The sequence below is a fragment of the Biomphalaria glabrata genome, chromosome 6, assembly GCF_947242115.1.
Source record: "Biomphalaria glabrata chromosome 6, xgBioGlab47.1, whole genome shotgun sequence".
NCBI classification, from domain to species: domain Eukaryota; kingdom Metazoa; phylum Mollusca; class Gastropoda; family Planorbidae; genus Biomphalaria; species Biomphalaria glabrata.
In genome coordinates this window covers 14,799,397-14,822,917 of record NC_074716.1, presented here as the reverse complement: position 1 = coordinate 14,822,917, position 23,521 = coordinate 14,799,397, and the positions used below count along the sequence as shown (strand labels likewise).

Here is a 23,521-nt window from a genome sequence, read left to right as displayed (position 1 = left end):
ACCTGTAGTAAACCCCACTGGTGAGACACCTGAGCAGTGACCTCTGTGACAGGAGAGCAGGTGCCACCCAAGGTCATGATAGACGTTTTATTTTTGTCATAGAATTCCTTGTAGATGGCGTCAAGTCCTCTTGATACATCACACTAGACAAGGACAAAAACAAGTGTCATTTTTTACTCAATATTCACTAACTCAAACGTGACTTTTAGAAGCACTGTCAGATATCCTAAAAGTCTTTAGGTTCAGTCATATATATAATGACACGTATGTGTTTGAGTGACATCTCTCTCTCTCTCTCTCTCTCTCTCTCTCTCTCTCTCTCTTCAGTGACGTAGCTAGGAATTCGCCATCATTTAGGGGCTCCTGCATTTTGACGTTCGACATCATGACATGAGATAACGGCGTAATATTTAATATTTAATGTAAAAAAAATTCAAATTCAAATTCGAACACTCATTTGGGGGCCCCTTCAAGTGGGAGCTCTGGGGATTTCAAATTCTCCCCCCATCCCCCCACAATAGCTTACTCTTCCTTGTTCACTAACAAATACGATGACATTGTTATAAATCATTGCGATGTAAATGCTTGCTTTGAAGGAAATTAAAAAAATATATGAACAAGTTGATTAAACAAAAAAATGCAAATACCAACTGTGGCTGCCGAAACTGCCACTAACTTAACTGATTAAATGCTTTACGTCGCGTTAGACAAGCTGGACATGTATCATGCACAGTGCTGAGACCATCAGTTCTTGCTGACCGCAACCAGTTTTTGATTCATCGTAGCGTGCTGAAAGACTGGTCAATGCTACTCGTAGTGGCCCGTAAAGTTAGCACGATCAGAATTGCTTCTTCAGCCGGAAAGAAATCCCAATGTTTCAACAGGTCAGCAGTGTCCAGTGTACAACGTCTGTAACCAGTGACTGTGAATGCCAGGAGTTCAGCCTGTTCATGGTTTCGTATTTAAAATTGTCGATACAACAAATTGTGATATTGACAGCAAGTAGAACTTCTGAATTCCTCAGATTCCAGTATCACTTCAGGACACAGACAAAAGTTGAACTGAGCCTTATTATTGCTCATAAAGCGAGATGTTAATGAAGAAATTAACAAATCAAAATAAGAAATATAACGCCGTGTTCTGTAATAACTTTCAAATCCAAGCCTGTGATGTTTGCTCGGTGTGTTAGTCCACTCCAGCATCAACTAACTATATTAAACATATTTTTCATCGCACAAATTTATTATTGTTAGTCTAGATCTATTACAAATTTAATTACATTACTGATCCAAACTAATTGATACAACTACGCTTAACATAAGTTTTTTTTAAAAAGTATTTTAAAAATGTTTTTCTTGATTTAATTTTTTTTTAGCAATGTGAAATCAAACTTCTAAACTCAGTGGCGTCACTAGCGTGGGTGTCACCCGGTGCGGTCAGCTCATGATATCAACCCTTCCCATTCCCGTTTTTTTTTCGTTAAGCCTTAAAACATATACCTTATACTTACCAACACTAATCAATTGTTAAATAACTATAACAAGAGTGTCGATTCGATTTTAGAATTTCGTTGTTCATTACAATTTATCTATAGTTCAATTTTGCACAAATGCGCCTTAAGTAAATTACAATGTTTTTTTTTCTGGATTTCAAACTTGAAAACTTATCAATAAAAGTTAAAGTCTATGTAAATATTTCTAAACATTAATTTATTTAAAAATTTAAAAAAATCATTTTTCACATGACGTCACACATACGCAGATGGTAAGAAATAGTTGAAGGCTTTGTTAAATGATTCAGAGACATTCTTTAAGGTCTTATTGACAATGAATCATGACCTTTCAACTTTAAGTTTCTTCTAGACAAATTTTACTGCCTTTAGATGTCTTCTCAATCATAGTATATCTGGCTAGTAATGTTGAAACTTAAATCTACAATACTTCGTCATTTGTTGAAATAAAGACTTTTGGTTGATCTGCTACATCTGTGATTGCTTCTAGTATAAGTAGAAGCTCAGCATTAAAAACTGATTAATGCACATAGAGGCTTGAAGACTGAGTGGTAAAACGCTTAACCAGGGTCCTGGGTTCGAATCCAGGTGAAGGCTGGAATTTTTAATTTCGGGATCCTTAGTTGCCTCTGAGTCCACCCAGCTCTACCTGACATTAGTTGGGGAAAAGTAAAGGCGGTTTGGTGGTTGTGCTGGCTACATGACACCCAGCTCTACCTGACATTAGTTGGGGAAAAGTAAATGCGGTTTGGTGGTTGTGCTGGCTACATGACACCTAGCTCTACCTGACATTAGTTGGGGAAAAGTAAAGGCGGTTTGGTGGTTGTGCTGGCTACATGACACCTAGCTCTACCTGACATTAGTTGGGGAAAGTAAAGGCGGTTTGGTGGCTGTGCTGGCTACATGACACCCAGCTCTACCTGACATTAGTTGGGGAAAAGTAAAGGCGGTTTGGTTGTTGTGCTGGCTACATGACACCCAGCTCTACCTGACATTAGTTGGGGAAAAGTAAAGGCGGTTTGGTGGTTGTGCTGGCCACATGACACCCAGCTCTACCTGACATTAGTTGGGGAAAAGTAAAGGCGGTTTGGTGGTTGTGCTGGCCACATGACACCCAGCTCTACCTGACATTAGTTGGGGAAAAGTAAAGGCGGTTTGGTGGTTGTGCTGGCCACATGACACCCAGCTCGTTAACCGTTGGCCATAGAAACAGATGACCTTAACATCATCTGCCCCATAGAGCGTAAAGGTCTGAAAGGGAAACTTATTAGATAGTGATTCCGGCATTTTGTGATTGCTCGCTCGACATCTTCTGGTTTTTATTTGTATTTTCTATTGAATCACACGTGGGTTGTTTTTTTTTTAAAGAGAAACGAGTTCCCTTTATTTCTATTTGTAGCAGGATGCCTTCATTTTCCAATCCAGAGGACTCTTCTTCATACATCCAGAGGACTCTTCTTCATACATCCAGAGGACTCTTCTTCATACATCCAGAGGACTAGTCTTCATACATCCAGAGGACTAGTCTTCATACATCCAGAGGACTCTTCTTCATACATCCAGAGGACTCTTCTTCATACATCCAGAGGACTATTCTTCATACGACTTTTAATATTCCACTTTTAGACGTTATTTCCACAATCTATTAAATGAAGTAACACATTTCTATTTCATTTCTATAGAATTGGATGAAAATAGTTGAAACAAAAACTTTTTTTTTTTTGCTATTAAGTGACTAATTCATTCCAGTTAATGAGTCTCTTATAGAACCATTCTTTCCACAAATGGAGTAATTTTTCTTTTGTGCTGGATAATTTCCTTCGTAAATCATGGCACACGCCAAGAAGAAAAATCCCCAAAATATTGAAGTCTATATCATTCGACTGATTCATTGTAACATTTTCTTCATCTTGGCTAGAGCCTCTTTTACAGTCAACTTCTGAAATTAAATCATCTTCTTTAGAAATCTCAATGGGTTGGTAGACATAGTCACCACTGGCGGATCCAGAACTTTTGAGAGGGGGGGCGATTTTTTTCCAAACCCTAACCCTAATGCCCAGTAAACCCTAACCCTATGCATAAACGTGCGTATATATACGTTTTCTTGCTTTTTTCACTGCAGAAACGCATTCTCCTGATATCTACAACTCATTATTTATCAATGGAGTTAGGGGCGAAGCCCCGACGCCAAAAGCGTTTTCTTGCATTCTTCACTGTAGAAACGCATTCTCCTGATATCTAGAACTCATTATTTATCAATGGAGTTCAGGGCGAAGCCCCGACGCCAAAAGCGTTTTTCTTGCTTTTTTCACTGCAGAAAAGTATTCTCCTGACATTTACAGCTCATTATTCATCAATGGAGTTCGGGGTGAAGCCCCGCCGCCAAAAGCGTTTTCTTGCATTCTTCACTGTAGAAACGCATTCTCCTGATATCTACAACTCATTATTTATCAATGGAGTTAGGGGCGAAGCCCCGACGCCAAAACCGTTTTCTTGCTTTTTTCACTGCAGAAAAGTATTCTCCTGACATTTACAGCTCATTATTCATCAATGGAGTTCGGGGTGAAGCCCCGCCGCCAAAAGCGTTTTCTTGCATTCTTCACTGTAGAAACGCATTCTCCTGATATCTACAACTCATTATTTATCAATGGAGTTCGGGGCGAAGCCCCGACGCCAAAACCGTTTTCTTGCTTTTTTCACTGCAGAAAAGTATTCTCCTGACATTTACAGCTCATTATTTATCAATGGAGTTCGGGGCGAAGCCCCGACGCCAAAAGTGTTTTCTTGCATTATTCATTGCAGTAACGCATTCTCCTGACATCTACAACTCATTATTCATCAATGGAGTTCGGGGCGAAGCGCCGCCGCTAAAAGCGTTTTGTTGCATTCTTCATTGCAGTAACGCATTCTCCTGACATCTACAGATCATTATTCATCAATGGAGTTCGGGGCGAAGCCCCGCCGCCAAAAGAGTTTTTTTGCATACTTCACAGAAGAAACGTACTCTCATGACCTAAAACTCATTATTCATACTATTAAAAAAGGACCTTTTGAATAATGTTGTACTTGAAAAATATTCTAATATGAATTTATAGGCCCTTAATGCATTGCTAAAAAATCCGATTTGTTCCTTGAAAAGATAAGATACCCCACATATTTAGATTTTGGCTTTGAGGATCTCCGCCGAAAAAAAATTATTCGATAAATCATATTCAATAAAATTAGAGTATAAATTGTGAGTTATAGTCCCAAATTTATTTAACTAGAAAAATATCAGATTGAGTAAAGGTTAGAAAAAGGCGACTATGAAAAAATGATTTGGGTTTAGAACTCATCTCAATCGTGACTCTTATACTGAAAAATTTCGTTTGAATTCTAATTTTTTGAATGCAAAGTCCTTCTTAAAATAGTTATGATAAATTCATGTGAAATTACACAAACTCTGTCTGGAAATGGGAGGAGCGGTAGAGTGAAAATGATTAATCCTCGCTCCTTTGATAGTTTCTGCTAAAGATTGCATTTGGCATTAAGAATAGGGGTGGGGCGACTCGATATAAGAATTTAATTTATAGTATATATAAATTATATTAGTGACAGATGTTTTTGTTTTGTAATTTCCTAACTGTAATACAAAAAGAAAAAGTATTGGTTTGTCTGATGGGGGAAAGGCGATTGCATGAATCGCCCCTCCCACCTGGTACAACCCTTTTTCATTTAAATTTTACTAATGATAAAATTTGAGATTAGAGTGTGGTACGACATAATATACAATGAGTTCACATATCAATATATAGTTTATATTATATAGATATTCAACTAATTTTGTTCACAAACTATGATTCTCCATAAAAATAGGACCGCCCCCCACCACTCAGAGGGCTAGAGTGGGAAGGGCAGTACATGCAATTTTCCCCTCCCCAACCTCACCGAAACGGCGAAGATACAAGAAGGCGAGCGACATAATATAATCTATATATTAATTAAACTAATTTTGTTCACAAACTATGATTTCTCCATTAAAGTAGGACCGCCCCCCCCCTCAAAAGGTTTAGGTGGGAAGGGCAGTAGAGATAAATTGGCAAACAGGGAACGACATAATACAAAGATTGGTTAAAATATCAATAACAAGTTTTAATCACATAGATATTTAATTGATTCTGTTAGCAAGCTGTGATTTCTACAAAGAAATTGGACCGCCCCCCCCACTCGAAAGTTTATGGGGGGGGGCGGTATTGATACCATCGCCCCCTCCCGACCCCACCAAATCGGCCAACATACTGGAGGGGGGGGCGAAATAATCTAAAAATAGGTTGAAATATAAATAATTAGTATATATTATTAACATAAGTAATGAATTCGTATACAAATTGTTTGAATTCTATACTAAAATTCGTCCGCCACCCCCCTTCGGGGGGGTCGGCCGAGTGGGGGGGGGGGGGCGATCGCCCCTACCGCCCCCCCCTGGATCCGCCAGTGATAGTCACGTGATTTGGGCACGGCAGACATATTGGTGGTAAAAATCTGGTTTCTATGCACAATCAACAAACGCTCCAAGGATGAGTCGAGCAAAGAAAGATATAGTAAGAAAATTAAGAAATAAATAATATTGATCCTTACACTTTAAAAGCAAGTCAGTGTAATAAAGAAAACGATTTGCTGCCCTCCTCGTGTTATCCAGATCTCTTCACTTATTATCTTGTTGAGTTGTTCTACTGAAAGTCACAACCCTCAAGTGCTTGGCAGTTACATTATCGTGACTATGACTAGATCTAGACTAGATCTAGATCTACTAGTACAGTTTTCTACAGTTACACAATCGCAAAGGATGAATTCAAGGTAGGTAGGAGTTATAGATCTAGATCTACGTTAGAAGTACATTTATTTAATTTATTGTTAAACCTAGATCTAGTTATCTAGGTCTAGATCTACATCATCTACTAATCTAGACTAGATTCTATTTATTTAAGTTAGCATATCTAGACTCCTAGATCTATTTGATCTAGACTAGATCTATATTTATTTATATTTTTTTTTACATAAATGTAGAAAATAGATATAGACTGTGTCGGAACTTAGTTTCTTTCCAATTCTGCGGAATTTACATTATGGCAGGTAAAATTCTTGTAATATTTTATGCCTGAAGAATATCGTCATTTGATAAGCAGTGATTATTGGTTGGCATCCTTGTATTACGAAGCTAGTTAGTAGCTACTACTTCATTAGATTCTATAAAATAGATTCAATAAAATATTTTTTTAAAATTAAAGCAGTGTTCATGCAATTGGTACACTGCTAAAAGTAAGCTTTCATGTTTGTTCTATAAAGTATGATGTAATGTTTTGGACATTTTTATAGAATTTTATAAAATATTAAAATATCTTTAGCTGACATTTTAAAAAAATGTACTTAGAAATATTTATTACTTGTGAATAAGATGTACCAATATTAAGCCACTGACACTTTTTAAAAATTGTTACTTATTGCAAATTGCATTTTTCCACTTGATGTTACCCTTAACGGGTGTCATCCGGTGCTGACCGCACCCCTCCCCCCGCACCCCCTAGTGACGCCGCTGTCTAAACTTTTACGTGTGTGGCCCAAACTATTAGGTTCACAATAAGGATCTTTTATTAGAGCAGTCTTAACATTCAATACAAAAATTGTTTACAAATAGAGCCTTATCTCCATTGCGAGCTTTGACTTTTGTGTTCACATGTTGTATAGATGTAAATGTGTATATTGGGTACACAGTGTTTTGCTCCATTGTGAACGGATGAGTTTAAAAAGTGCATTGATGTAAAAAAGAAAAAAAAAAGGAAGACTCCTTTCACTTGATTACTATGCATTGATATTGAAGCTATATCCACAGATTGATTGATTCATTCCCTAATGTGACAAGTCACATTTGAGTCACTCAAATTTATCACAGCATTAATTATTATTTTTCATTATTTATTTATTTTATTTTAATTATTTCCCCATCCTACCCCTAAATTCTTCACCCGCACCACCTTTTCCCCTCCAGGCTAGACTTAGTTGACCACATTGGAGATAGCTAGGCCGCGTCTTTCGACTTATCTTCCCTTGACCGGGGCAAAGATGGACACGTTCTCTTTGATCGTACCGGCGGATGTCTGACTGGCGCAGATGACACCACCTTGTGTGGAATGCAAGTCACTCTTCCCCCCCCCCCTTTCTCCCACGTCTATCTTTGATCTAGGAGATCACGCGGACCAACACTCCCATTTGATCTGTCCAAGGTGCGACTCCCACCTCGAGTCAAATTCACCCACGTGTAAGATAATTCTTAGCCTAGGACATTTCCTGTTTCCGCCCATATTCTCCAGGCCTATATAAAGTAGATCCAAATCAAATCAGACCCTCTTATTTCTCATTCTATCTGAGCAATCGAGTCTGGACTACTTCACACATTCTCCCTCCTAGAGGAATACCTGGTGGTAAGCCGAACTTAATCACAAGTTCCATCTTAGTTACTTTGTGCATATTTCTCACTGGAGACTATTATGTGTATTTTATTATGTCATTTATATCTAACTAGTGCATTGTGTATTTCTCACTGGCGTAAGTAGAGAACATAAACGTGTCCTATGTATGTATTTATGTATTGCATTAATCTATTAATGCTACGTTGCTCAATTGATCGTTGATGCAACCATGTATATATTTGTACATCTTATTTTATTTCCTTTATCTCGGCTGGCCGCCTTGATAATCTTACTAGCGCACTGATACTGCGTCTAGAAAAGAGTTATGAGTTATCTCCCCTGTAGTCATTTCACTCTAACGAGAGTTGCGCCGCTTGAACTGACTCCCTCTCCATTCAAGCGCACTCCATTGTTCTCGACCGACGGTCATATGTGAACAAACCGTCTTGGTCGCTGACCACCACCCAATTCAACCCCCCCCCCTTTTCTTTCTCTATCCACCTGTGTTGTTTATTTGAGATTATTATTTCCCCTTATACGTACATGTTTATATTATTATTTTCCCTTTTTATGTACATTTTATATTGCTACTATCTGCCATCTGTTTTCCAAATCCCCTTTGTCATCATCTCCCCATTATGCTCTAAAGCAATTTTACCAATCTGACGAATGCACCTCAGTCGAGGGCATCGATAAGATGCATGAGAGACATGTCCTAACTTGTCTTTATTTATCCGCAGCCTCCCTCAGGTGTCTGCCTATTTATTTGCTATCGAGAATCACCTATTGCCTATTTATGTGCTGAGTGCTATTCAGCACTACACTTTCCTACTGAGATCGGCCTATTTGCTGTTCAGTGTCTACTCGACACTACTCAACTATACTACTTGGCGCCATCGGCCTTGCCCGCCTATTCGACAGCCCACCTGTCAACTTATTAGGTGAGACGTCCCTATAGACTCAGATCTGTGCGAGACGTCATAGCTACGCCAACCCTCTGCAACTCACTGGACAGATCCTCCTCATTACGCTGCCCACGGCAGATCAGCTCTGCCCGCAGTAACCTTGTGCCCACGGTAGCCGGCCACCCGCCCTACTGTGCCCATTACAGATATCAGGACTTTGGATTGAGACTCCACAAGAACTGAATCACCGGCGTCCCTCTATCCGCTAGAGCGCCACCTCCAGCTGCAGAACCTCAAGCCAGGACACAGCCAGCTGCGACATCAACAGGACAACCAGCTAAGTCAGAGGACAAAGTGACATACTCTCTTATTAAGTGCAAGAGTGATGATTAAATCTAGTATTATTTAGAGATAGATGCAAATCCTCCCCCTTTTTATTCTTATATGTATATTTATGTAAATAAATATTCTTCATTTTTAACTTTTGTATCTATCTTTCATTGCTTGTTTCGTTGCGTGTCTGCTCCCGATTCATATGCTGATAAATAATCATCCCCTAGACATAAAACGCGCCGAACACACGTCACATTTCCCCACCTGTCACACCTAACACTTATACTTACGTTGGTGTTGTGGGCATTGATTTGGAGTTTGTAACCAGGCAGAATGTCCTCTCTCTTATTGATGTGTTCTACAGCCAACAATGTCGCCAAAAAATAGGCGATCCCAGCTGGGTAGCGACCTAAATGTCCATGTCAAATATAAGTGATTAGATATTTGTGTGCGCTTTTAAAGTAAATCAGTTATAAAGGTAATAATCTTCTGATTTTGAAGGATCGCCTCATGCTTACTAGAAAGTAGTCTCAGAAGGCATTTCTAATAATGTCTTTCGTTGGATAAACAATTAAATTTCTTTAGTTGCTGTAACAAATGTTTATACATATACACATTTTTTTAAGGAAATTTTTTTTTCTTGAGGATTCGAATAAGAGATTGACCCTATACAAAACAATCAGATCAATTAGATATTCATTATAAGACATCAGTTAGGCCAGGTTTTCATCTAACTTCACATACACTTTCACCTTTGGTCTTCTGGACCGCTGGGGCACCACACAAGATCTGTCAACCTTCTTTCTCCATTCTTCTCTGTTTTTTGTCTTTGATAGAATTTCATTATGATGTTCTTTTTCAAAATATTGAAACTGGCTTTTTACATTCCTTGGTGGACCAATTCGGGGGCCGATTTTGAGTTTGTGTTTCCACACAAACTGTCTTTGTAACCTTGTTTTTTAATGAAATTTAAGAATGAGTCATCAAAACTCAGTTGACAACTTCTAGAGATTTTGTTTCAGAAAAATTATCAAAACTTAAATTACAACGTCTTGAGCCCTAAGGTTGGTAAATGTTTAACAGTTTGCTTTTCTACCTTTATTAACAACACTTGAGTTTGTTGTATAAGATTGGTCCCATAACTTACCAGACATCGCGAAGAGTCCGATGATGTTTAATACTATGTTCTTAGTGCTAGGGCTACTGTGGTCCGACGATCTCCAGGTTGTAGAATCTTTTGCAGCCTCAGTGGCCATGGTCACATCCGGTGCCTCAACACTGCAGCAAACTGGGATGTGGAGTGACAGTGACAAGAGGATCACAAAAAGTGACATTGTCACATCCAAAGAATTGTGTGTTAGGTCAATACAAACGACATCAAGACACAGCCTGCAATTAGAAAAATACAACGAGGTACTGACACGAGAAATTGAGAACCAATGTTTACCATCAGTTTTAGACAAACAGTAGTGTTGTTGAATTTATTACAGCGCTTTCATTAACTCGCTCTGTATCTTTTCTTGGATATTTCGATGTTTTTATATCGATTCTTACGACCACATCCAATCGTCATCAAATTTTGCATACAAGCTCATGAATGTATGCCAACACACGAATCGACAAAAAAAGAATCAAACAGTTAATTAATCGATTAGTCATAATTAATTAATTATGTTTTTATGTAGTTATATACATAAAAAAAAACTCACTATGGTAAGGGAAGATAAATCTTTTGTAGAGAATAAGATTTTTTAGATAAGGGGAGACGAGCCATGTGTAGAGAATAAACGATAAGAATTGAAAGACGGTAGAGTCCAATAGAATATTAAGTGTTAATGTAATAATTATATCAATGACTGGATATTTAACGCTAAGATCAAAGAGTTTATATAATCAATTATTTAAAAAAACACACTTTGAAATGGATTTGTAAAATAGCATTGTCTTAATTTAGACTAATCATTTTCCTTCTACAAAAATACGTCTGATTTTTTTTCATACGTCGGGCGTATGTATAAAGCAAAATAAGTGGCAGTGTCGTAAGCCGTGTTAAGTACGTCAGGACGCCATAGTGCAAAGACGTGCTTTTAATTTGAGTTAGATTTGTGTGAAAATATTATCAGCTTATTACAACTCAAGTTATATTTGTCTATATTGTAATATAAGTTTATGACATCTCAAGTTATATTTGTCTATATTGTAATAACATTTTAATTTACTTTTAGTTCACAAAGAAGTTATTAAAGAAGTTATTTCAAGTTTTAGAAGTTAAAATATAATACACCTATAGCGGCTTACACTTTAGTTGTCTACCAGCAGTTTGGTGCTACAAGTCAACAACAACTCACATAACACTTTAGTTGTCTACCAACAGTTTGGTGCTACAAGTCAACAACAACTCACCTAACACTTTAGTTGTCTACCAGCAGTTTGGTGCTACAAGTCAACAACAACTCACCTAACACTTTAGTTGTCTACCAGCAGTTTGGTGCTACAAGTCAACAACAACTCACCTAACACTTTAGTTGTCTACCAGCAGTTTGGTGCTACAAGTCAACAACAACTCACCTAACACTTTAGTTGTCTACCAAAAGTTTGGTGCTACAAGTCAACAACAACTCACCTAACACTTTAGTTGTCTACCAGCAGTTTGGTGCTACAAGTCAACAACAACTCACCTAACACTTTAGTTGTCTACCAGCAGTTTGGTGCTACAAGTCAACAACAACTCACCTAACACTTTAGTTGTCTACCAAAAGTTTGGTGCTACAAGTCAACAACAACTCACCTAACACTTTAGTTGTCTACCAGCAGTTTGGTGCTACAAGTCAACAACAACTCACCTAACACTTTAGTTGTCTACCAGCAGTTTGGTGCTACAAGTCAACAACAACTCACCTAACACTTTAGTTGTCTACCAGCAGTTTGGTGCTACAAGTCAACAACAACTCACCTAACACTTTGGACAAACCACTCAATGTTCAGATGTGCATGCACGTGTACTCAAGCTCAAGTTACCTGTTACCTCAACGACATCATTGTGATGCTCGAAATGCAAACAAAAAAAAATCTCTTCACATCTTTACAACTGTATGTTCAAATTAAGATCGATGTCCACCGAATCAACAAACACAAACCTATAGTCTCAAGTGAGAGTCCAGTGAAGCTCGTCTCGCAATATCAATAAAGGACGAGCCTTAGCGTACCTCGTAACCTCCTGCGTCTGATCTATTACAGCTGTCCTCAACCAAATGTCGCAGGTACCGATCAACTGAGTCGTTATTACTTGTTCTATATAACAAGCCCCACACGTTCTTTAAGTGAAACAACAAACACAATGCCGGATTCACTGCAAGGCTCCGCGGCCACCTAGAGCATCAACTTAGAGAGGGCCTCCCCATTATCGCTCTCTATCTTTAATATATATATATATATATATATATATATATATATATATATATATATATATATATATATATATATATATGGGCAAGTGATGATTTAGTATTAAAATCTCATCTAAAATAAACGAAATTAAAGCAAAAAATCAGGGGATTTCAGTTCGAGCTACGCCCATGAATGTAGACCATGAAATAACATACCCATGTGAAGCAAAGCAATTTTAAAACTGACATAAAATACAAAAACATACACACAGTACACAGCACATGAGCGAAACACGCATACGCCCGTACATATACGCACATACACACAAAGTATGGCCAGTTGGCAGAATCGTGACCCAGTATTCCCTTTACAACACTATAACAATGAAAAGTGACATAATGTATTGAAGTTGTAGGCTAACTGCGTAGTCTGTCCAGTCCAAATAGAGACTGTTAAGAACGCAAAGAATCAACAAGGAAGTAAATAGACCTGAAACCAAATAAATAGAGATATAACAAATTATAACATAAATTAGGTCTTTAAAACAAGCCCATAAAGTTTAATAAGCCCAGCAAAGAGAACAGACCTATATAAACACTTCAAATGTTTTCGAGAGGGTTACCAGACGCCAACCCTAAGGAGGACAGGCAGGGCCGGTCCTAATGATTGCGGGGCCCTATGCTAAACGGATTGCGCGTGGCCTCGTCTTACGGTCTGGGTAGGGATAAGGATAATAATTGAAAATTAAGATTTTTTGCTAGAAAATAAATTCGTCTTTGCATTTTATTCGTACTTTACTAAGTGCAAAATCAAAATCAAATAGACTTTACGAGCCATCTACAATAGAAGGTAGATTTCCAACATAAAGCCGATAAACATTCAGATCTGCCTTTTAGATTTACAATCGACTAGCAAAATATCGCTTTTGATTTTGTATAAGAGATCGAGATAGATTTAGATAGATTTAGATCTATATTTAAATGCCATTGACTTTTACAGTAAATTAAGAATTAGAACTTACTGTTTTGGTTAAAATTCGCCCTATTATTTTTATTAAATGAAAGCTGACAATGCCGTTTTTTTAACTCGCGAGTAGGATTGCCGATTTACAAATTGAATGACACCCAAAATTACAATATTTTTTTCTATTTTTCGGAACTTTTTTTGAGTTTTCAGGATATTTTAATAATTTCAGGAGATTTTTGTGACTTTTTTCGTATACTTTGCAATTTCATGAAATTTCCAGGAGCTCCTGGAAAATCAAAAGACCGCGGAAACCCTTTTATAAGTTAAAATGGTTTAATTTTAAATTTACAACTATAGTTAGCGCGGGGCCTATGAAAGTGCGGGTCCCACTGCGGCCGCATAGGTTGCAGTTTCCTAAGACCGGCCCTGAGGACAGGAAGAAAGACAAAAAGTAAATGTAATAAAAAAAACTAGGCTACACAAATAATTGACAGGAAACATATCCGTGAAACTTAGGCTGTAAAACTACATTGTTTCATACCACATTTCTCAGACACACCGACATCTTCTTCAGCTTGCATTTGTAGAAATAATGGCTGTGAGTTAATGGAGAGTTTCTTTCTCTGTTTTGTTTCTTCTCATAAATAGGATATGTAATAAAGTTGCATTACAGCCCACGATTTATGTTTAATGGAATAAATATGTCCAGTTTAGCTTGTAGCTTGTCTTTTTTTTTTTCCCTCCTTTGTAACGCTTAGTCCTCTTTTTTGTCCTCCTATGGGGGTTTCAGGTAACGCTAATCATCGGAACACTACTCCACTAAGAAACTCCTATGCCAATTGGTTGTGAAGGAAAACAAATTACTTTAAATATTCTTTTTAATAGGAAGTAAAGTCTAACTCTTAATACAAGAGATTCGAGTTCATTAATACCATTGGTTTGTTTCGTGTGGATAGATTTCGTAGTTGGAGTTTTCAAAACATCCACCATCCTTTGAAGTTGTGTGTTCGGATTAAAGGTATTCAAAGACTAATGCTAAACTCTCTGTGGGCTGTTGGATGATCATAGAGCCTCTATCGACTAGTTCACGAGCCTCGTTATGATCTGGTGCTGTATGTCAACAGACTCGCTGTAGCAACTGATAAGCTGGACAAGTAAAGGACCTAACTCGCCACAACTGGAGATAGCAAGGTGGCTGCAGATAATGATGCCTTAAAATTTAATAGGGTTAATTATATTAGTGAAATATTACAAATGTATCCAACGAATGTATAAATAATACACAAACATGTCAACCTGATCATAGATGATTAAAAAAAATTAAAGTAATGTCAAGACTGAACAAAACTCTGCACACTCGTAAGGCTTTTGTGTAATGTCTATTGTTATCTTAATATAAATGTATATGTGCAAACCAATATCCGACTCAATGTGATGCACTCGTCTATGAGGCATTTGACATTCGACCAAATTTTTTCCGCTTTTGTATGTGACATTTAACGATGAGGCGCTCAGTAGAACTACGATGTTCTGTTTATTTCAACCTTTTTTTTTTTAATGCGACGAACGTGACTTGAAACTGAAAATGACATTAAAAAAACTATCGTCTGCTTTGTTTATTGGAACAAATAATCCTTCAATTCCTTGTTTGAATAAAAAAAATTATTCGGAATGTCCATCTCACAATAGGTTCAAGAAACAAGGCAATCGAAGCAAATAAAGGTACCCAGGGCCGTATTAAGGTTAAATCATCATCATCATCAAACTTCATTTGAGTGAGGATTTAAGACGTTCACATCCTCTCTTGCAAAATCCCTGGACAGAAATCCTGGACAGAAACACTGGACAGAGACCCTGGACAGAAACCCTGGACAGAAACCCTGGACAGAAACCCTGCTGTTTGGCCCAGTGCACATAGTAATGTTCAATGGAAGCCCTTGAAAGGATTTCTGTTGATGTCCACGTCCTCTTTTTGAAAACTTAAAGGCAAGGGAAGTAATTTATGCAAGCAGAATGACACGTCAGGTGCATTAACATTTAATCCTATTTTCATTTATGTCTACACATTTCGTTAGTCTGTAAAGGCCCTCCTAGACATCTGCACTGACATGAAATATTATGGTATGAGAATGTACATTTACTTTCTTACGAACAAACCCAAAGACATTGCTTTTACAGACCTAGCACATTGTATTATGAATTGAACTAACGGAACTGTAGCAGTCACTACTATAGCAGATTAGCTTAAGCACATAGGACTTCAAAGCAGGTGTTGGAGTGACAGAAGATTGAGTCTGCGGGATTAGCAGACGATAGAGTCTAATGAATTATCAAAGCTTAAAGTTCAATTATGTGTCTGTGGAGTTGTAAATACCCAATCAAGACTTTCAATTGATACTTAAACACTAAATAAACTGTTACAAATTGGACCATATTCCAGTGGCCCATAATGATGATGATAAGAAAGTTTAAATTATATTTAACTAAAGGGACTTCGTTGGCGTTTATTTGTTTGGAAAGCAGCTACGCGTAGATTTAGCAGACGATAGCTGTCCGTTTAAAAATATATTAACAAGAGTATAATTGGAAGATTATAAACCTTATTTAACATGAGCAACAGCTCCAGTTTCATTGATTTGGAGAACTTGACTTGATCGGAACACTTTGCTTTTTTACAGAGAGATTAATTCACCTGGTGGTCTACTATTCTAGTAGTTCGCGGAACACCTATTTAGGCTTCGCGGAACACAATTTTGAAACTAGATAAATGTCTCTATCAATGTTTACTAGTTTTACACCTAGAAGTGTTTCCGTAATGTAAATATATGTGGTGGGAAAAAGAGTACAATTGCTTTTTCTTAGAAACACTTTTATTTATAGAGTCCAAACTGAATTAAACGTATTAACGTTATTACTTCTTTAAAAAATAATTGTGAATGTATCGATATTCAAATTACTATTTTTTTTGTAACACACTAAATTTGTCTTATTGGGGAAGGGGGCCCCACCAATATATTCTTGATCTCGGGCAAAATCGTACCTTGCTACGCCACTGATTCGGACAATCCTTTGAACAATTATAGAATTTCAGTCATATAAGATGGGTTTTTGATAGAAGATATACACTTCGATGAAATTAAAATCCTTTAATTATTTTGATTTGTTTTATTAATAATCATAAGTATTATTATTATGTCAGAAACGAACAAGTAGTCATTCTCTGGCGTTGCCAGGGTCGAGTTTCGTAAAGAGAAACAATGAAAATAAAATAGCGCGTAGTCACACAAACACATGTAAGTCTACTTTCCATAAACACACATTTCCATGAGTTACAGATGTAATTACTGTAATTTGTACCATATACTGTTAATTTTGCATTTAAATGGAAAATTAGGCTTTTTAAAAAAATTAACGCTTAGTAAAATAAACAAAATATCACTGACCTACGTAAACTTCATAACAAAATCTCATCATTACAAAACACAGGTTAACCCTCTCCTATGTTCTCCCTTATTTATCTGTGAAAAACTTTGATATGTACATACATGCAAGCTGTTATAGACTCTGCCACAAATTGCCTTGAACTAGTGACCAACACAAGAAGTCGTGGCAAGAAGAAGCTAATCCAGAACTCACACAGACCAACGATGATCCTATCTCTCAAGACAATCAACAAGCTCTCCTACTTGATTCCAACAGGACATTAAATTGATCTCCTAGTGGACCAAAGTTTAAGCTCTCCTTCACTCTTCCTTCTCAGTGATTTAGTTCCAACCTTTAAAGTCTTAAAGTCTCAGACTTTACTTTGGGGTACACCTTCTCCTGACTTCTCAGACAAAGGGAGAAATTAAGAGATAAATGGAAAGACAGAGACACAAAAAGGGAGACAAGATCAAAAAGATAAAGAGACAAGGAGAGTCAGAAAAGAAAGAGGGAGAGAGACAGGCGAAGATAGAGAGAGAGAGGGACAAAAAAGACGAATTATTAAATAAGTGAAATGCATTTTATACTATTTTTTCCATGAAATTTTTTTTTCACTTATTATTTAAACAGAAACAATAGTTAATATTTTAATGATTTGGAAAGAAACTATTTACTTTTTTTTTTAAATGTCACAATGCTATTTTTTTTCTATTTTGTTAAATTACAATATGTAAAAGGCGGCTGCTGAGAAAACCATGTCTAGGTGTGTGGTATGTAATACGACCTGTCGTCCCGAGTTTGAACCCAGGCCGATGCCAACTCCTTTTGTCCTACAGGAGGTCCTACAGAAGGTTTGACCAGGACGCCAAAACTCTCATTTCTGAAGGAACGTGTAAAACTTATATAAACAAAACGGTTAAAAGCAAAAAGGTTTAATTGACTTGACTGTATTGAATCCAGATCTCTTATATATCTATAAAAACAAAGAAAAACAAGAGCCTAATAAACGAACTCCACAGAACTAGACGCCAACCGTTTCTTAATATCCTGTTTTATTTCTATTGGTTAGTTTCCTTTTAGAAAGGTAAATATTATAGGATAAGAACAGGAAATGTACATCTGTTTTAATGTGTAAAGGTGTACAATTGTTATTGTATGTCATAAGATGTATTTACTATTCTATTGGTCGTGCAGTCAAAGCGTTAACTAAGGAAACGAAAGCACATAGCGTGCATAGTGGTGAACCATTTGGGGGGGGGAGATGGCAGGATGTTTTATGATATGAGGTAGCCCTGTAGTGACAACTGACCACGGAGAGATGTGGTTCTGCTCTTGGTAATAGAAACAAGGGACTAAGTTTTATCTTCTTCTCTATGTTGTACTATTGATGGACATTTTCATACTAAAGTTTATGCAGATTAATCTGCTCTTTGTTAACGAATTTGATTTTTGTTTTGATTCACTAGGACTGAAACATAATGCAGACAAATTATTACATTTCTCTAAAAATGCAGTTGATCAATATTCTACTATCAATATTCTACTATCAATATTCTACTATCAATATTCTACTATCAATATTCTACTATCAATATTCTACTATCAATATTCTACTATCAATATTCTACTATCAATATTCTACTATCAATATTCTACTATCAATATTCTACTATCAATATTCTACTATCAATATTCTACTATCAATATTCTACTATCAATATTCTACTATCAATATTCTACTATCAATATTCTACTATCAATATTCTACTATCAATATTCTACTATCAATATTCTACTATCAATATTCTACTATCAATATTCTACTATCAATATTCTACTATCAATATTCTACTATCAATATTCTACTATCAATATTCTACTATCAATATTCTACTATCAATATTCTACTATCAATATTCTACTATCAATATTCTACTATCAATATTCTACTATCAATATTCTACTATCAATATTCTACTATCAATATTCTACTATCAATATTCTACTATCAATATTCTACTATCAATATTCTACTATCAATATTCTACTATCAATATTCTACTATCAATATTCTACTATCAATATTCTACTATCAATATTCTACTATCAATATTCTACTATCAATATTCTACTATCAATATTCTACTATCAATATTCTACTATCAATATTCTACTATCAATATTCTACTATCAATATTCTACTATCAATATTCTACTATCAATATTCTACTATCAATATTCTACTATCAATATTCTACTATCAATATTCTACTATCAATATTCTACTATCAGTAGTCTGTGCACCGGATACACGGGAAAGCTTTGCTATTTGTCTAGACATATCAGTCTCCTCTTATGAAAATCTTCAATTGATATATTTTGCCTCACAAGCCTCCCTATGTAGCTGTCACAACGTGTGTTGTGGTGCCGGGGATTTCACTTGAATTAAAATAGTTGAATAAATGACCATCTAGGATTCAAAATAAAAGATTCTTTGTTAAAACACAACTCAGGAACTTTATTTAAATATAAAACGTAAGTACAGCTTATGTACAAGTTACGGATCAACAAGCACAAAAAAACATTACAAAGGCTTTAAATCAGAGCTCTTAGAATACGCGACTGTCTACTAGGAAATTCTTTCATCGACTGGCGTTCTTTCTACTCTCGTCAATTCTCTGGCGCTAAAATGTCTTTATTTATTTTCAAATCAACCAATAGATTTGCAACATCGTAATTACGTCTCGGGTAAAACCTGAGGCGCTGTCAAGGATCTAGATTTGTGGGGTAATTCCTGAGGCTCAGTCAAGGGTTTATATTTCTATTTACACACTAGCTTTTAAATGTGAAATATACAAATAAATCTATAATGGCATCTGTGACATATTACCCCCCCCCCTCCATTTAGCATTTGTATGGTAATAGAAATGCTCATATGTATTAAAATATTTAAATATACATAAGATACCATACATGAAATTATAGAAAAATGGTTGAGGTAACATATGACAATGCTCTGAAAAATAAAGTCAACTTGAAGATAACATTAAAAAAAATGTAAATGCAGTGTCAGGTATATGAGAACAAAATTATTGATGACTTAGAACACCTGTTACACTATTCAAGTGGTTATGAAAATGAGACAATATCAAAAGTTGTACAAAGCATAATACTTGAATAAATTAAATTTTGAATTGAATGAGTTACTTCTCTTCATGGTGCTTCATGATAAAATTAAAATATGACAATACAAAACTGATATACTACACCTGTGGAAGAAAAATATATACACAATTATGTAAAGAATTAAATACATCTGGAAAGTGTGTCAGCGAAAACATTCTCACGTCCAGGAATTGTCTTGACCTCAAATTGGTAGTCTGTGAGTTGTAGACTCCAACGAGTTAAACGACTGTTCGCTAACTTCTTTGAGTTCAGAAATGCTAGTGGTGCATGATCAGTTAGGAGTGTGAAATGAGCACCTAGTAGATATCTGGAGAACTTGGCTATGGCCCATACAATGGCTAGACATTCACGTTCGATGGTTGAGTATCTGGTTTCAGCTGGTGACAACTTCCTGCTGATGAAAAATATTGGGTGCAGAGTCTCTTGGCATTTCTGTGACGTGTCTTGGTATTTCAGCATTAGGCATGCACCTATAGCTGAAGATGAAGCATCTGTGGCGAGGTAAAATTGCTTCTCTGGATTCGGAAGTTTGAGAATAGTGTCTCTTGAGAATTCAGCTTTAATGTTCTCAATAGTGGTATGTAACTTTGTAGACCATGGAATCTTCGTTGGCTGTCCTTTCTTAGTGAGTTCAATCAATGGAGCTATGAGTGCTGTGTAACCTGGTATGAAATGTCTGTAGAAATTACACAGACCCAAAATACTTCTCACTTGCTTTTTACTGGTGGGGACTTTGATGTCTAGTATGCGTTGAATAATGTTCTCTTGTGGTCTCAGCGAATTGTAGCTGACTCTATAACCCAGGAAGGATATTTCTGACATGGCTAGTTCTACCTTACTAGGCTTTATGGTAAAACCATGTTGTTTCAGTATGCTGAAAACTTCTTGTAGTCCTTTGATATGTTCGTTCCATGTCTTATGGAATATGCAAATGTCATCTATATATGACACTGTGTCAGAGCGATTGCCTAGTATGCTGTGAATGGCTCTATTAAAGGTGCTGCTGGCGTTGACTAGACCAAATGGCATGAAGTTGAAATGGAATAGCCCATAAGCTGTGGTGAATGCCGTAAACTGTTTGCATTCTTGTCTGACTGGTATTTGGTAATAACCTCTGGACAGGTCTATTTTGGTGAAGAACTTTGCCTCTGAAAATTTGGTCATAAGATCTTCAGGATTTGGCATAGGATATGAGTCGAGTTGGGTTATTTTATTCAACTGTCTGAAATCGACACACATTCTTGGAGTTGTCGTTTGCTTCCGTTTGACAAGAACTATTGGTGCGGCATATGGAGAGTTGGAATGTTCAATGATTCCTTGCTCTAATAGTTGGTTAATTTCTTGTTTAAGAAAGTCTCTGTAGTGTACTGGTAATGGGTAAGGTCTTGCTTTTGTAGGCTTGGAATCAGTAAGTATTATATTGTGTTCCGTAATTGACGTTTTGCCTGGAACATCTGTAATTATGTCTGAATTTTCTTTGAGAATGGTAGTCAGTTCTTTCTGCTTTTGCGGTGTCATTGAATTGAGTTTGATGTCTTGCCAAAATTCAGTTTGTTTGGTAGTTGTTTGTGGCATATTGATGTCGTCAAATTCAGTCATTTTCATCTTCTTCTGGTATGACTGCAAGACATGATATGGCTCTTTCATTTTGTTCTGGGCTTGTGGTACCTTCTGTTATTGTGTTATATTTTTGTAACATGTTGACATGATAGATTTTCTTTTTGTTGTGTATGTCTATCTCATAGTCAACATCTGTTATCTTTCTGAGTACGGAGAATGGACCTTGCCATTTGATGAATAGTCTGTTGCTTTTGTCTGGTAGTAACAGACATACTTGATCTCCTGGTTCAAATTGTTTCAGTGTTCTGTTTCTATTGACTCTCATTCTGGTATTGGAGTTTGCTATGGCTGTGGCTTCATTTGCTTTTTCACATGCAGATATGACTATGTTTCTGGTATCTTGCACATGTTGAAACGCTGTCTTGGTTTCTGATGAGATTGAGTTTTGGCGAATAATAGCTTCTTTGAGGATTGCCATCGGGTTGGCGCCATAAACCATCTCGAAAGGTGAGAATCCTGTGGTTTCTTGAGGACTTTCTCTGTATGCAAACAGAGCTGCTGGTAGCAATAAGTCCCAATTCTGCGGATTGTTGTGTGCTATTTTTGAAATGCTCCTCTTCAAAGTACCGTTGAATCGTTCGCAAAGCCCGTTGCTTTGGGGATGGTAGGGTGTTGTGAACTTCATCTTGATGTGGTACATGTTCATGAAGTCTTTGGTAATGTCAGCTGTGAACTGTGTGCCTCTGTCAGAGAGGATAACTTCTGGGAAACCAATTCTGGAAAATATCTCTGACAAAGCTCTGGTGATGTCAAGCGCTGTAATGTTGACTAGAGGTACTGCTTCTGTCCATCTTGTACATGTGTCAATCAATGTCAGGACATATCGATGGTTTCTTGCTGAAGCTACTGGCATAGGACCAATCAAATCAACTGAGACTTTTTGGAATGGCTTGTCTGTCAATTCCATATCTTGAATTGGTGCCTGTGATTTGTTGTTCTTAGGTCCTTTGACTTGGCAAATATGACATGACTTCACGTATTTCTTGACATCTTTAATGATACTTGGCCAATAAAATTCTTTGAGGATTCTGGTTTTAGTTTTGACTACACCCATATGGCTGGCGTGTGGAATGTTATGTCCTGTTGCCAGTATTTCTTTCCTGTATTTCTGTGGCACTATTATTTGCTGAATGGTATTGTCTTTATGCATGGCATTCTTCACCAGGAGGCCATCTTGAAAATATGGTTTATTTGGTAGATTCATCTGTTTGTTTGCTTGAGCCTTCTGATAAAGTATTTGCAATGTTGGATCTCGTTTCTGTTCTTCTTTGAAGTCATCATGTGTGAAATATGACTTGTCTTGATGGACTTCAGTTTGACCAGTTAGAGTTCTTGTATCATTGTTAGAGACTCTGGGCATGTAGTCTTGTTCTTCAAAGTTCAACAATGGACATTCGGGAATTGGAGGTGGACTTATGACCGGTAGGGATGGGCTTGATGTAACTGGGGGTGTCCATGTTGAATGTTCTTGATTGTTGCTGGCTACTGGACTAGTAACTGGTTCTGTTGCATTCTGCATAACTTGCGTAACTGAGGTAGCCATGTGATTATTTTGGCTAACTTGTTCAGGTGCCAAATGTTCTTGTTGTCTGGACATGGATCTTGTCATTACTGCCAAACATTTTTGACCTTGCTCTATGGCATTTGTCCATTCAGTAAGTTCTTGAGGAGTGCATTCTTTAACTCCCTCTATGTTTCCAATGATTAGGTCCACTGGTAGATTGGGTGTTACTAATGCTTTTGTT

At 36.8% G+C, this 23,521-nt stretch overlaps 1 protein-coding gene across 1 annotated transcript in view; it reads right to left on the bottom strand.

Annotated features, from left to right (window-relative positions):
• The window catches only part of LOC106057584 (gamma-aminobutyric acid type B receptor subunit 2-like), a 47,955-nt gene extending 24,975 nt beyond the window's left edge, over positions 1 to 22,980 (bottom strand). The window contains exons 1-6 of the mRNA XM_056032224.1: positions 21,991 to 22,980; positions 20,490 to 21,071; positions 17,093 to 17,229; positions 10,342 to 10,583; positions 9,485 to 9,603; positions 3 to 143 (exon numbers count right to left, since the gene is read on the bottom strand). Of these exons, the coding sequence (XP_055888199.1) occupies positions 3 to 143; positions 9,485 to 9,603; positions 10,342 to 10,583; positions 17,093 to 17,229; positions 20,490 to 21,071; positions 21,991 to 22,980 (2,211 nt within the window). The remainder of the gene's footprint in view (positions 1 to 2; positions 144 to 9,484; positions 9,604 to 10,341; positions 10,584 to 17,092; positions 17,230 to 20,489; positions 21,072 to 21,990) is intronic.
• Positions 22,981 to 23,521: the final 541 nt, after the last annotated feature.